Source organism: Fistularia commersonii, chromosome 28, assembly GCF_037954325.1.
Source record: "Fistularia commersonii isolate RoL2024-O1a breed Wild chromosome 28, RoL_Fcom_v1.0, whole genome shotgun sequence".
In the NCBI taxonomy this organism is placed as follows: domain Eukaryota; kingdom Metazoa; phylum Chordata; class Actinopteri; order Syngnathiformes; family Fistulariidae; genus Fistularia; species Fistularia commersonii.
The window spans coordinates 5,583,691-5,597,126 of NC_141311.1; the positions used below are offsets into that span (position 1 = coordinate 5,583,691).

The following is a 13,436-nucleotide window of genomic DNA, read 5'->3' on the forward strand; positions in this document are numbered from 1 at the left end:
CATGCATTCCCTTGTTCCTATATTTTCCTCCAAAATGAGTTTTGTTCCCTCAATATATAAAATAATTTCAAGAAGGAGTCTGACGACCTCTTTTTGTGCTAGACCTTCACTTCTTCACAGACCATCTTTTTTTATCTAGGAAGTCGCTCAACAGAAATCTTTTTTTTTCCTCCTGTGAGGGATTTTAATTTACAAATGCAATTATACTTTTAATCCATTATTCAGCTGCTTCAGTGCACTGAGTGCAGTGCCTCGTAATTATGCATAAGCACTGTACTACCTATTTGTAATTACTTTGACAAGTCCCACGCCGCCTCAGAATAGTCGAACACACTCCGGTACCTTTCTTACATAGATATATACTTTATCTTTTGCACTTAAATCATGCTCATTCAATCTCAACATACTTGCTTATTTTGGGGACATGCTCATCTGTTGAAGGGTTAATGTTATTTAGGAAATTTAAAGGCCAATAGAGGCCAGTTTGGTAAAAGCACATTCGGTCTTTACATGAACATTGTTGACCTGTGTGTGGGGCTTTCATCCAATTCATCCGTGAAATGTACAGCTAATAAATATCATATGTCATTTGTATTGTGACAAGAGGATATTATCAGCCCAATAACATTTTTAGATTAATTGCTTTTGAATTCCTGAAATGTAAGTCATGCATGGTTTCACTCAAACATAATTTTTCCTTAAAATTATACTTTAGCAATTCAAATATGTGTTGATCTAATGCTATCTATTAACATTTATCATGTTTATTTATGATTGTAATTTGTTTTAATGTTAGACTATATATTTTAATAATAATACAATTGAATATACAACCAGCATTCCAGAAATGTTTCAATCTATCTATTATTGCAAGATCACATTAAACATTTCTAAGAGACTGATCAATTGGTGTAAATTTGTACTTTAAAGCAAAATCATTTGCACACAAGGATAAAATAAGCGTGAGAAAAGAGGATTTTTTTAATGAACTGCAGAATTGCTTTTTTAAAATAATAATGCAGATGTATTACCATTTTCCTACGTTAATTAATGTGATATTTACTTTTAGAAAATGCTAGTCTCATCATTTTGCTTTGTGACCATTGTTCCCCTGAGACAAACCCAAAGCTTGCAAAAATAACAAAAACATAATGAACACAGTCAGTTATCTGATGAATCTCCGCTTACATACTTGCTGAAGGCGCATCATTCTGTAAGCAATAGGAAAACCTTCTTTTTTCTCCCTCTGTGACGTCAGTCACCCCAAACCTTTAACCTTCCTCAGTAGTCTCAGCTGTACACACAATCCCCTGTCAGCCTCTTCTCACAGCATCTTCAATATGCGTGTTTGTATGCCTGACAGAGGATGTGCTTTTGTGTAATGTAAAGAGGATGCTTTGCTTCTCCAGCAGGGTCCAACTTGAACGGGCTCCTCTCTGGCATCTCGGTGTGGTTTGTTGAGATCACATTGTTTGCAATAACTACAAAATTTCTCACCTGTCCTCTGGCCCAGGTGAACATCTGTTGCCAAGAGAGTGCAGCAATTACAGTTTTCACAAATTTTCTGCAAAGTAAACATGAAACACTTAAATCTACCAATATTAAGAGTCTCAATTTTCAAAAGGGGAATCTATGGGAGGTTGCGCACCTCAAGTACTGTCTTATGCATGGAAGAAAAAAAATTAACCACTATGAAGTGGAAATTCCGTCCAAGACCGTTTCGTGTCTCCTCACAGCCTCTAATAAACAATTGCTCAAATAATCCTTAGGCTTTCCCAGGCTACTGAAAATGTTACAGCTGCAAAAACAGCTTGTGGTTTGGAAACAAACATTATCTCAGGCTGCTGCAAGCACAAACACAACTCAGGAGCACCACGCATTCACCATTTTATTATGGTGTAAGAACACTATGTGTTCTTCCATACATTTTGTTTTGGTTATTCTACCTTATTTTCTGGGTGCCCAATGCTTCCAAATTGTGCATCATCCAAAAGTTAAGATTTTAAACTCTACCGGGAATTGATTCATGTTATCGTAATGAAGCGTTGCATAATATTTCACCAGATATATTTAACAATTATTGGATAAAAATAATCTTAAATTCAGTAAATGTATACATTAAGAGAAATTTTATTTAACATTTTTTTGGGTAGCAGGGCTTTTATCAAATTATTAAGCCTATGGATAGCTTTTTGATATTTTGCCAATGGGATGTATATTTGTATATATATGAGTGGACCTAAAAACAGATTATGTCACTCCCACTTTGGTAGGCAGCTTTGAAAATAAACCTCTTCTAAAACCTACGTTTAGATTGATAAATCATTCATTATAAATGTGGTGACACCATTAAATCACACAGTGTCACTCACATGTCACTGGCAGACTGAAATCTATTTGATAGTTTAATTTCAGAGGCAGAAAGACCAAGCTACCGCTTTCATCCCTCCCATGTGATCTGAGCAGAATTTTCAGGAGTGCTCGCTCGATTACTAATTTGGTTGCTGACAGTTTTCAATGGAAAGCAAAGTGACTGAAATCCATGTGTTGAGCAGACTTTCTTACGCTGTTGATGTTACAACAACAATTATTTTGGTTTTCTAATTGAGCAGCAGCTCCTGGACGACTTAAAACCTCGTGGAAAAACAAAATTCTTCTGTATGGATTCTTTCCCATCATGGTTTGTGGTCAGTTCATTACGACTGGTAAAATTTCATTTGCTTTTCACGCTAAGCAAACTTCTATGCATCTATTTAAATTCTGTAAAGCCTCTGCTGGACATGGTGCTTTATCTTGGTCATTGATATGTGAAGGTGCTATACCAAAAATCGCAATAAAAAGATATAACAGGTGTAAATGAATGATTATTGTATTTCGCTGGAATGAAACAGTTAAACATAGGCTTTTTCAGGAGTTCACCGCTGATGTTAAAATGATTCGTGTACAATCTTAATTTAAGAACATCCCAACGTTATATATTTCTTGGCAGATCCACAACTATGACAATTTATTGCAGCTTTCAGGGAATCTGTGTTCACGATTCTCAAGGTGTAATGTGCCGAGGTGAAGTCTGCATATATTAACCTCTAATCAGGGTGTCCTTGTTTAAAGGCATTCAATCAGTTTGCAAGAGACGTCGTGTTCCAAAGGCCAAGCGATCCTTGCCTGGTATTGAAATATGTGTAACTAACTGAATTATGGAACAGTTCCTTTGATTCGGAATTTGGCGTGATTTGATCTTAAACACTGTCGCATCAATGATATAAAAAAAAGTCATCAAAAACCTTCAGGTAAAGTGTGATTGGCTTAATTTGTCACAATATGTTTTTTGTTGAAGTGTTGGGCCTGATTGTGATGTGTGGGAAGGGTAGGTGCGGGCAAAAGATTGAAGGTGCTCTTTTTGGCACCATTGAATAATGTGTTTACCCAGTCACATCCTCGCAGGGCAAAAACAACACCTGCCTCTTTGCCTTAACAACACACAAGCGGAAACAGGTATCTGGGGTAATAAGTCAGACATTTGTGTTCATTTTGAATATTTGTGAATGTGAAAATTAAAGCTGTAAGGCCCTTTTTATAGACGGACCAAAAAGGAACTCATTCTGTTTTGGGGCACTTTTTTCCATCTTCAGAGGAGTTCTAAACTCAAACAGATGCAAATACATCTACAGCTTAATGGAAAAGTGTAACAATTGTTTTTTTTTTTTTTATTCTAAAATAAAAAGAACCTGAAAATATTTGCATTGTCCAGGTAATGATAAGCCATACATAATGCTTCATTCAACAGAAGAACCATTTAGCTGGAAAGCCAGAAGCCAAAAACCAGAATGGTACAGCAAATTAGACAAAGCTCTTCATGGCTCTGTTTTGTTAGCCAAGAATGACTTTTATTTTTTTTAAACTTATTTTACTTTCTTGTATTGTTTCATAGCCGAGAGCAGTCCATCTTTGACAACTCCAGGTTATGTTGAAGTAGATGTGTAGAACACTTTTTGATAGATGCTGTTGTTTATGATACACTAGGTTGTTACATGCAATTAATTAAGTTTAGGCTGCGTGAAATCAACATTTTACACCTTATACAGTCTGTGTAAATACTACCAGTATTTTTCAATTTCTAACAGAGACGGAATAAACTGGATATTCAGTTTAGCTTTTCTTTAGCTGTTATCCTGGAACCTAATGTTGCCTGTGAAATCCTGATGAGATTCACCTCATACATAAGTGCCTCTTATGTATGAATGCCATCGATGTAGTTGCCATAATTTTGCATATTATTTGCATTTAGTTTACTGTTGTTGACAATAACTGAATAGGCATAAATACACAGGAATCCAACATCTGAAACAAGAAAATACAATAAAGTCAAAGGAAAAGAGACTTGATGACCAGATGACAAAGCCCCCTCCACATGGCACATAGAGCCACTGATTGATTGATTGATTGATTGATTGATTGATTGATTGACTGATTGATTGATTGATTGATTGTTTGATTGTTTGATTGATTGGTTGATTGATTGATTGATTAAGAAAATGATTTTCTATGGCTTTCATAGACACCTGATTGCAACACAATTAAATGTGTTTTTTGAGAGTGAGAGCCCAGTTTGTTTGACTATCTAACAGCATCTTGAAAACATTACATGCGGGAACATATTCAGAGGAATTAATATTTCATTCCACCTGCAGGATTTTCCAGTGTGATAAACCCCTGTTTTCCTCCCCCAATCAATCATCTTTAGTTCTTAAAATCTGAACCTGGTACAAAGATATACACTGCAAGTTATTTTGTCATTAGAGTGTACATTTCTGGTGCTTTTTTTTTACACTTGTTTTGGAAACGAGTAGGTAATTAACGTAATTAGGTAATTTAGGTAATTCACAAGTACAATAATGAGGTGAGGCTTGTTGAAAAAAAGCAGAGGTAATATTTCACACTTGGGGATAAATCACTTCTGTACTAAGACTAGTGACCAGTAGTTTGATGAGACTCTCGGTCCCTCCTCCAAACAATCAGACCTCTGACACTTCACTCCTGACGGGGAGGTGTAAATCCAGCCCGTGATGGCAAAAACGATTGACTACTGACCAGCTGGCTTTCTGCTTAATGAAGAGGCGCAGCTTATCCCTGAAGGTTTCTCCTAGAAAGCTGTAGATGATGGGATTGAGGCAGCTGTTTGAGAAAGCGGCCAGGTTAACAACGTGGCCTGCAAGTGGATAGTCATGCCACAGGGTGGTAGCAGTCCTCTGTGATGGGTCAGCTGTCCCTTGCAGCAGCTGGATGCTGATGAAGACGTTCTCTGGCAGCCAGCAGATGAAGAACACCAGAACCACTACCACAATCATGCGCAGGGCCTTCTGTCGCCGCGGCCACAGTCCACGGTGCTTTTGGGCCCTCATGAGGATGCGCCCGATCAACGAGTAGCATAGACCAATCACGGAAAAGGGCACCAAAAAACCGATGGTTACCTCCAGCCACTGAATCTCAAAGACATTGGCAAAACAGAAGTGCAGTTCCCCCCTGTGTTGGGTCTGCACAATGGTGAAAGGCAGAAGGGTGGCCAGGATGGAAGCCATCCAAATGAGGCCACAGCTGAGCTTGGCATATTGCATAGTCCTCAGTGGGCTGCAGCTCATTGAGGTTGCTAAGGCAATGTAACGGTCAAAACTCATCCATGTGAGGAAGAAGATGCTGCTGTACATGTTGACTTGCAGGAAAAGGGACATGAAGGTACAGAGAACAGCATAGTCATAATACTTTTCATTCAGATTGAAGACCTCTATCAGGGAGTCTGCCACCAGGATGAGGTCTGCCACGGCTAGGTTAACAAAGTAAAGATCAGGGATGGTCATCTTCTCTCTGTGGTTCAAGTTCACCACCAGGATTAGGATGTTGCCAATAATTCCGATGGGAAACAGGAGGATGGTATAGAGGCATGACAGGAACAGACCAATGATGTAAGATCGGTATTTGTCTGAGTTTTCTGTCAGATCTGTTGTGTTGTACTCAAAGGAAGTGTTCAGTTGTTCTGTGCTGTTAACAAATATCCAAACCAGTGAATTTGTCTGCACTTCCATACTGACTGTAGTCGGACCGTCTTGAATCAATGGCCACACGTAAGTCACCTGTACCCGCTACATCGTGAAACGTTAATCCAAAGAAATGTCTCTCTAAAGGCTGAATTATCTATGCTTTGTTGACATGTTGATGATACTGAGCCAAGCGGAGTCCAATGTTTATGGTTGGCTTGACCCCATGTTGACATCAAGGTTTGTCTACCAATAGATTCCAGACACAAAATAGAAGGACCTCCATGACTTTAAATTGTCTTTGGCCCTTTTTTAATGCGATGACTCATATTGTACAGGCTCTTGATACCTGAGATTAGAGGGTGGCTTTCTTTCTCCTCTTCACCTGATCTGAGTGCTGCTTTGTCTCTCCAAGTCCATGCGTATGTTTATTCAGTGAGCCTCGGCCAGAGAGGCTATTGCTGTGACACCTGAGCTGCAGAGTGGAGAGTGGGAAAAAAAAATCTGAACATAAACAAGAATAGGACGCGGCGACTTAAAATAACATCAATTTGGTGTAACATTTATTCAAAATACATAAGCAGCGACATTTTCCTTGTAGTTATTGATTAGAAAATCAGAGATGGATACATGTGGCATAAGTTGGCTAGTTTTAAGGTGCCTGAAACCAATGGAGGATGTCATGATTGGCACATTATTATTCAAGCTTCGAGCTTAAACAGATGCATTGAAACCTTCTCTTAAAATCCTTGTCCGTTTATTGCGCGCTCTTGCTGGCTCGTTCTGACTTCTGACTATTAACTGGCGAGATGAAAAAAAAAAAAATCATCATTAACATTTAATGAAGCTCTTTGTTTTGATGGTTCTTGTTGATATACCCAGTCTCAGCTTTGCTGGTGTATCTTTCGATGAATGGAATAGAAAACATTTTCAGCTGTGTTCTTTTTTTAAACTTAATTTGCCGGTGACTACGACTAGACTTTCTGGAACATTTCAGGCCCAAAATATCAGACATTTATGTGCTGATGTTTGACAAATATGACCTTTGTAAAAATTCACAGTCCTGCATCGTCTCCAACAGAACATGGCTGCAATATCAATGACTGTGTAATCCCAGCATAACCTCCACAGCATTAAGATGTAGGATGAGATAAGTAGAATAAGACATATGGACTATTAATCTTGAAATGAATTGCCTGTCATACTCCTCAATAAATCATAATGATATGCATTATTTGTGTCTAGTTTTCTATAAACCTCAGAAGAAATTAAAGCAAAAGAGGAAGAAACAGCCAAATGAGTTTATAACTGACCTCAAATCAAAAAGCCATACGAGTGTTACTGCTGTTCTTTCTGTCTCATGCTCTAAAAACTCAGTGCAACACTTTTATTCTCAATTATATTTCGCTCTTAAGATGTCAAGCCAAGATCAAAAGCAAAAGGAACACCTGTGATTATGTAACACTTCTTACAAATCAAAACTTTGACATGCTATGGAAAAAGAAAAGAAGAGAAAAGTGAGTTGATGACATAATACACAACTCTTACAAGTGGTTTCACTAGCCATAGGGGAATGCCGCCACTCGTAATTCTTATAAAAATTAAATCTAAATCCTCTTCTATAGAAGAATAAATCCATGTCCGTGTTAAAGTTAACAATGCTCAATCCTGATGTAAAATACCCTGTACTGTGGACACAACTGGAAATTAACATGTGAAACACAATTAACAGAGTCTAGAATCTTACTTTTTCAAATATGGGATTTGTTGCTCCTCCATGCTTGTCCTGTGCAGATGTCTGAGAGGCAGAGATTTGTAAATCCCATGTCCCGGCTTCTCTTGTGCACCACCTGCTGTTTGGCCCATCCCTGTCTGGAAGGGAGAGGAGGGTAGGAGAGACAGACAGGCAGGCAAAGAGAAGATCCGCCACGCGTAGTTTGTCACATTGCCTCATCAGAGTCCTTGTGCTTTCCCTCTTCTCTTTCCCTTTCACTTTACAATTACACGTGAGGGCTGAGAATTCTGAAAGAATCAGAAACCAAGCCCAATGATGACAGATTTTAACGCAAAAGACACTTCAATGACAAATAATGATAGGGTAGAGTTTGCCATGAGTTGTTATGGAAACCACGTATGTTTTTTTTTTTTTCGGTATTTGTTCACCTGTCTTGCTCTTAGTCTCAAGAGCTGTGTAATCATGTCAGATAGGGCCTTTCTTATTTTTTTTTCAACTGATATCATGTTTCTTTTGTAAGTTCACAAAATTCTTGTTTATATCATTATTTCCAACAAGCAATTTAAGACACTGATCCTGGTTTGGCTCCCAACATGTTCTTTCTCAATATTACAATTACATTTACACATGGCTTAAAATATTTCTCGGCCTGGGAGCGCTCACTGTCAATAAGAGAGACATAAAACAGACTCATTGCTCCTGGTTATGAAGACGAACATTAACACAAATTAGACGAATTGGAATAATCAATGATACGTGTTTGGTGTTTGTATACAGTATAAACAAACATTTAAACAAACCACAGCAGAAGCTGCACAACGAGAGTGAGAGCAAAAAAAAAAATTTCTGACATTTTCTGCCTTGATTAGACAGTGAATATGAATTAACTGAAAATACTGTAGACATACATGACCAGTTACAAGAGTTCTAAGGAAAAGAACACTGGTGTTTATAACAAAAAAAAACTGTGTTATAATGTGAATTTAATGTGACGAGTCTAACATTGAGGCTTCGTAAAGCAGGATGATCATTCCAGTGGACATCCGGTGTGAGAGGGGTCAGGCTGAAGGCTGGACAATTGCCTGCAGGTATGGACTTCATATGGCAGCCACGGTTTCGATGCCTGGGGTTTCAAAATGACATGATGAGGACACAGCATCTTGCGACATTCGGAAGGAGGACCTGGGATGACGAGAGCCATTTCTCACAGGATGTGATCACAGTAAGGTCACAGGGGGCAGGTCTGTCCATTTCCTGAACACTAATTTGCTCTACTATTGATGTGAAATGTGTTTATTACCTATGCGATCACATTAAATATAAGAAAATTAAACAGATAAAGGCTTTAAAAAAGAGACACAAAATGAGCAACTGCTTAGGTTTGGATTTAGCAGGGACTTTTATGTTTAAATGCTATCTAAAGTCACATTTGAAATTAGATTTACACCTGCACTTGCTATGAAATAGCATTACAAACTGAAATAAAGAATGACACTTAAAATTTCCAACACAAATCAACAAATTTAACATTACCCAGTCCAGCATATAGTAGAAAAAGAAAATTGTATCCTCAATCCGTTCATAAACTTGAATGCATTGACAAGTATATACCAATAACACGTATGTCTGAAACATGGGATTTCATGAATTACTATTGCTATTTTGAACAGGATAGGTGACAAATGCAACTCATATGTTCTGAGAATGCATGCATTTGAAAATCATACATCACCACATGGAGATCCTCCCACAAACAAGTGGAAGATAAGTTGAACATAGAAGGTGCAGAAGCTTTTGTCACTTTGAGGGCAGATGACACCTTTTTTCATGTCCTGGATGAACCAGGAAGAAAAAGCATATGACAGGGTGCCAAGAGAGGAACTCTGGTATTGTATGAGGAAATATGGAGTGGCAGAGAAGTATGTTAGACTGGTGCAGGACATGTATGCTAGCTGTGAGACAGTGGTGCAGTGGTGTAGAGGTAACAGAGAAGTTCAAGTTGGAGGTGAGACTCCATCAGGGATCCGCCCTGAGCCCCTTCTTGTTCGCAATGGTGATGGACAGGCTGACAGATGAGGTTAGACAGGAATCTCCATGGACCATGATATTTGGAGATGACATTGTACTCCGTAGTGAGAGCAGAGAATAGGTTGAGGAAATCTAGAGAGGTGGGGGTATGCGATGGAAAGGAGAGGAATGAAGGATAGTCACAGCAAGACAGAATATATGCATGTGAATAAGAGGAGCTCGGATGGAACGATGAGGCTACAGGGAGTGGAAATCAAGAGGTTGGGGGATTTCAGGTACTTGGAGTCAAGAGTTCAGAGCAGCAGAAAGTGTGGAAAAGAGGTGAAGAGACAGATGCAAGCAGGTTGGAATGGGTGGAGAAAAGTGTCAGGGGTACTAAGTGAAGACTATCAGCCAGAATAAAAGGAAAGGTGTACAAGACAGTTGGGAGACCAGCGATACTGTACGGACTAGAAACAGCTTCAAAGACCAAAACACAGCAGGCAGAACTAGAGGTTGCAGAGATGAAGATGTTGAGGTTCTCTTTGGGAGTTACCTGGATGGATAGGATCAGAAATGAGTCTATCAGAGGAACAGCACATGTTGGATGTTTTGGAGAGAAGGTCAGAGAAGCCAGACTGAGATGGTTGGGTCATGTGCAGAGGAGAGATAGAGAATATATTGGTAGACAGATGCTGGAATTGGAGCTGCCAGACAGGAGGTCTTGAGAAAGACCAAAGAAAAGATTTATGGATGTGGTGAGAGAGGATATGAAGGTAGTTGGTATGAGAGAGGAGGATACAGAGAACAGGGTTGGATGGAAAAAGTTGATTCGCTGTGGCGACCCCTGAAGGGTAAAGCCAAAGGAGAAGAAGAAGAAAAAGAAGAAGAAGAAGAAGATGAACCAGGAAAGCTCTTGAAGGACTTGAAGGCAGTTTGTCTTTGTAATACTTTTGTGAGAGGGTTAAGGCGGGTAAAAGTTTACAAAAATTATCCAGAAAGGGTTTTATTTACGGCAGATACTTCACTCAGCAACCAGGAGTTTAAAGTGTCTGCAGGCAGGGTGGTTTTCTGTGATTTTCTCTCGGCTACCCAAAATCACAGTTATTCTGACTGCATGACTTCACACAAATGGGGGGAAAGTGGTGATTGTGGTAAGTCTTCTGGAAAGGTGCTAGAGACGGTCAAAGTGGGGAGGGAAAAGGACAAGAGGCAGTCACATGTGATTTCCCCCTAGCTACTTAAACAGGGCTATGTGAATGGACCTCAAATAGATGTGCAATGACGCTACTATTATATGTAACATCAACTGAGGGACCAGCATGACACCCCCTTTCTGTATCTTTACACAACACCAAAGCCTAAAATAACATCTGAGTCAGTCAGCAATTGTTATATTTGCCCGGACCGCAATTCAATTACGACGATACGGTTTCATAAACTAACCCTTTCATCTGGAAAATGTTACGTCAAGAAAAAGAAAAAAAAACCTTGACATAGTGCTCAGTGATGAATTATTTAAAGAAATAGTAGCTTTAAATACACGGACAAGAATTAGACACCCATAAATAAAAAAAAACCAACTGTTCATATTGAAGTTTAAGAAAGAGTTTACAATTGGTTGCACTTTGAAATCCCCTCAAGAATTTTATGAACCTTATTTGAATTTTTTATTTGAAAAAAAAAATTCCAAGTGTTGACATTTTGTGAGTGAAATTTGAAACAGTTTAGTATAATAATTTATCCTTTATTAATTCCCATGGGGAAATTCGTTCTCTGCAATGAACCCATCATGGATGAACCATGAGCCGTAGGCTGCCATCGACCAGCACCAGGGAGCAGTTAGGAGCTCAGTGTCTTGCTCAACAACACACACAAGGAGGAACCGGGAATCGAACCACTAATATTCGGTTCCAAAAATGATCGCTCTACCTCCTCCGTCACGCCATGACACCCCGAAGCAGATCTTCAATCCGCCATAAACCACAGCTGAAAAATCAAAAAAAGGCAAATAAATTTCGAGTGGCCTTGAAAGTGCCACAGTGCCTTCTAACACAGATCTTGCACTTTAATTTGGGAAACCTTTTTCTGAATGGCTTGATTTGCTGATTGTTTGTGAGACTGCACTCCCTGTTTATGTCCACTGGGTGGCCCACTGGCATAAACAGTGAAAGACATTAGACAGGAGAGCCACACAACACCATCACTGACGTCACTTTGGGATCTGTCAAAGGAATATCTGCTGGTAAGCGTGTGTATATATATATGTGTATATATATATATATATATATATATATATATATCGATGGCTGGAATGCAAAACCTCCTATCTGAAAAAAACACTTTTTTCAGGAAATGAAAAAAACGTTTCATTTGATTATAGTATGGTCTTTGTTAAAGATATTCAAGAATATTCTATTGTTCACAGACTATATTTCTATGTTATAATTTCAAAATACATGCCATGTATTTTGAAATTATAACACTGACAATGCAGATAAGTGTTTTTTTCCAATATTTTTCTGCTTCATTGTGCACATAGGAGTTTTGTCATGTCAAAAGACTGGGCGGGATTATCTTGCAGATAGACTGAAAATGTGGAGCCATCCCATTTCTCCCTATTCAATGCAAAAACCCCAAATCGAAAAATGTGTGTGTGTGTATGAATGCGTGTATAAGTATGTATGTATGCATGCATGTGTGTGTAAATATATGTATGCATGTATATGTATGTATCAATGTGTGTGTATTGTATTTAAAAACATGTATATACATATATTTATATTCATATTTATTTTGTATGATAATTCATATTGGGGTAATAGGAAGAAGTTTTATTATCAAACTCAGTGAAAGTTGAAAAAAAACATGATAGCAATCATCATAACTGCTACTAATGATGGACTTACCATAGAAGTAAGATCAGCATCATCCATGCTGAGAAATCTGAGGCACAAGACAACATTACCATTGTTATTAATTGGAAGTTGGGCGGTTTAACAGTCTGTGGTCGGGAGGGTGAAAGTAAGAGGTCTAGAAGGGGACGGGTAAAACAGCCTCATCTGCCTCCACTTACCGGTCTGATGTGCTGCCGGCCCCATCCAAATATCTACCACAGCCACAACCACAAATTCTGAATGGAACTCCTCTGCACCGTTTGATATTTAGCTGATGCGAGTATTTTATTGTTAGTGTATTTTTTAAAAATGTTCCTTTCGGTAGAAGAGAGGCACAGAACAAGATTGGCAAGGGGGAAGAAGGATAGATTGTTTTTCAAGCATCTGCCCTGGTTCCACTTGTCTCCCCAGACGTGAAACGAGGTGGTGGGTCAAATATGATGGCTCGGTCCTGATGTCTCTGCCATCTCTGTTCTGAGGGAATCATTACGGGAGAAGATTTCAAAGTATGTGAAGGACGGCACTGACCACATCTGAAGAGTTCAATAGCTGAACACTGCTTTTCAACGACAATCACTCAGGATGCAAGACAACACGCGTCTTTATGATGTTGCACATCATCCTCTGGTCATGCCCGCTACCTCTCTATACTCTGGCTAATGTGTGATCCAAAAAAAAAAAAAAAAAATCAACGCATTCTATCTGATTTGTTGATCATACTGCTACCCGTCTGTGTGAAACCTCTAAAATTGCATCTGGTTCTTG

General features: G+C 38.8%; 1 protein-coding gene across 1 annotated transcript; it reads right to left on the minus strand.

Annotated features, from left to right (window-relative positions):
- Positions 1–5,015: 5,015 nt before the first annotated feature.
- On the minus strand, positions 5,016–6,083 carry gper1 (G protein-coupled estrogen receptor 1). The gene has a single exon (XM_086176074.1). The coding sequence runs from the start codon at positions 6,078–6,080 to the stop codon at positions 5,016–5,018; it is 1,065 nt and encodes a 354-aa protein (XP_086032200.1). The 5' UTR covers positions 6,081–6,083.
- Positions 6,084–13,436: the final 7,353 nt, after the last annotated feature.